Genomic DNA, 775 nt, shown 5'->3' with positions numbered 1-775 from the left:
TATTGTTTCTCTCTCCTCCCCCTCCCATAGTTGTGAAAATTCATAAGGCAAAGACTGAGCCATTCGGTATGCAAAAGCCTCAGATCTTTTTATAGCTAAAGATGACATGGGTGAAAAGAGGAAAAGTCAAATAACCATGAAATAGAAATTAGAAGGTTCAGCAAGCTATTGGTTTTGAGCTTTTACAAAACCACGCCTCTCCTGGTGTGATAGGCTACTTCACTTCCTACTCAAATTATGAACTAATCCACTTCAATTCACAGCTTGGGCCAACCAGACAAAATATACAGCTTGTTCCTGTTAGATAAATTACAGAGCAGTAGGATACGAACACTAACTTTTCTACATTTGGCTGTTTAAACTCCGCCTACATTCCAAAATCTATTGCGTTTTCTGTTGCTATGTACAGTATAGAATCCTCATTTTCAAATATTTTTTTCTCTCTCCCCTGTCCCTGTCCTTGCTGAGATTCCTATTCTAGAATAAGGTGAGGTTCTACCCTCATTCTACGAAAATGAGGACCTGTCTGTCATGGTTGATTGTGATATTGCTTAAGATCATCCAAAATGCAGCTTTTAGACAGGCACCTCCTCAGGGCTTCCGATATGCCTCTTACGACGTGATCATCCCAAGGAAGCTGTCTCCCAAGTATGGGCAAGAGGAACCCCAGGATGTGAGCTACCTCCTGCAGATTGAAGGGAATCCCCATGTGGTATTCCTCAGGCAAACAAGGAACTTCATCCCTAAGGTCTTTCCTGTCTTCACCTATGACACA

General features: G+C 41.8%; 1 protein-coding gene across 1 annotated transcript in view; it reads left to right on the top strand.

Annotated features, from left to right (window-relative positions):
• Window positions 1-514: 514 nt before the first annotated feature.
• LOC107294293 (disintegrin and metalloproteinase domain-containing protein 20-like) overlaps window positions 515-775 on the top strand; it is a 2,234-nt gene continuing 1,973 nt past the window's right edge. The window contains exon 1 of the mRNA XM_029285584.1: window positions 515-769. Coding sequence (XP_029141417.1) covers window positions 515-769 — 255 coding nt within the window. The remainder of the gene's footprint in view (window positions 770-775) is intronic.

This window comes from Protobothrops mucrosquamatus, unplaced genomic scaffold (genome assembly GCF_001527695.2).
Source record: "Protobothrops mucrosquamatus isolate PMUCROS unplaced genomic scaffold, P.Mucros_1.0 scaffold1897, whole genome shotgun sequence".
NCBI lineage: Eukaryota > Metazoa > Chordata > Lepidosauria > Squamata > Viperidae > Protobothrops > Protobothrops mucrosquamatus.
Note: the sequence above shows the minus strand (reverse complement) of the source record. Positions and strands in the feature narration are given on the sequence as shown.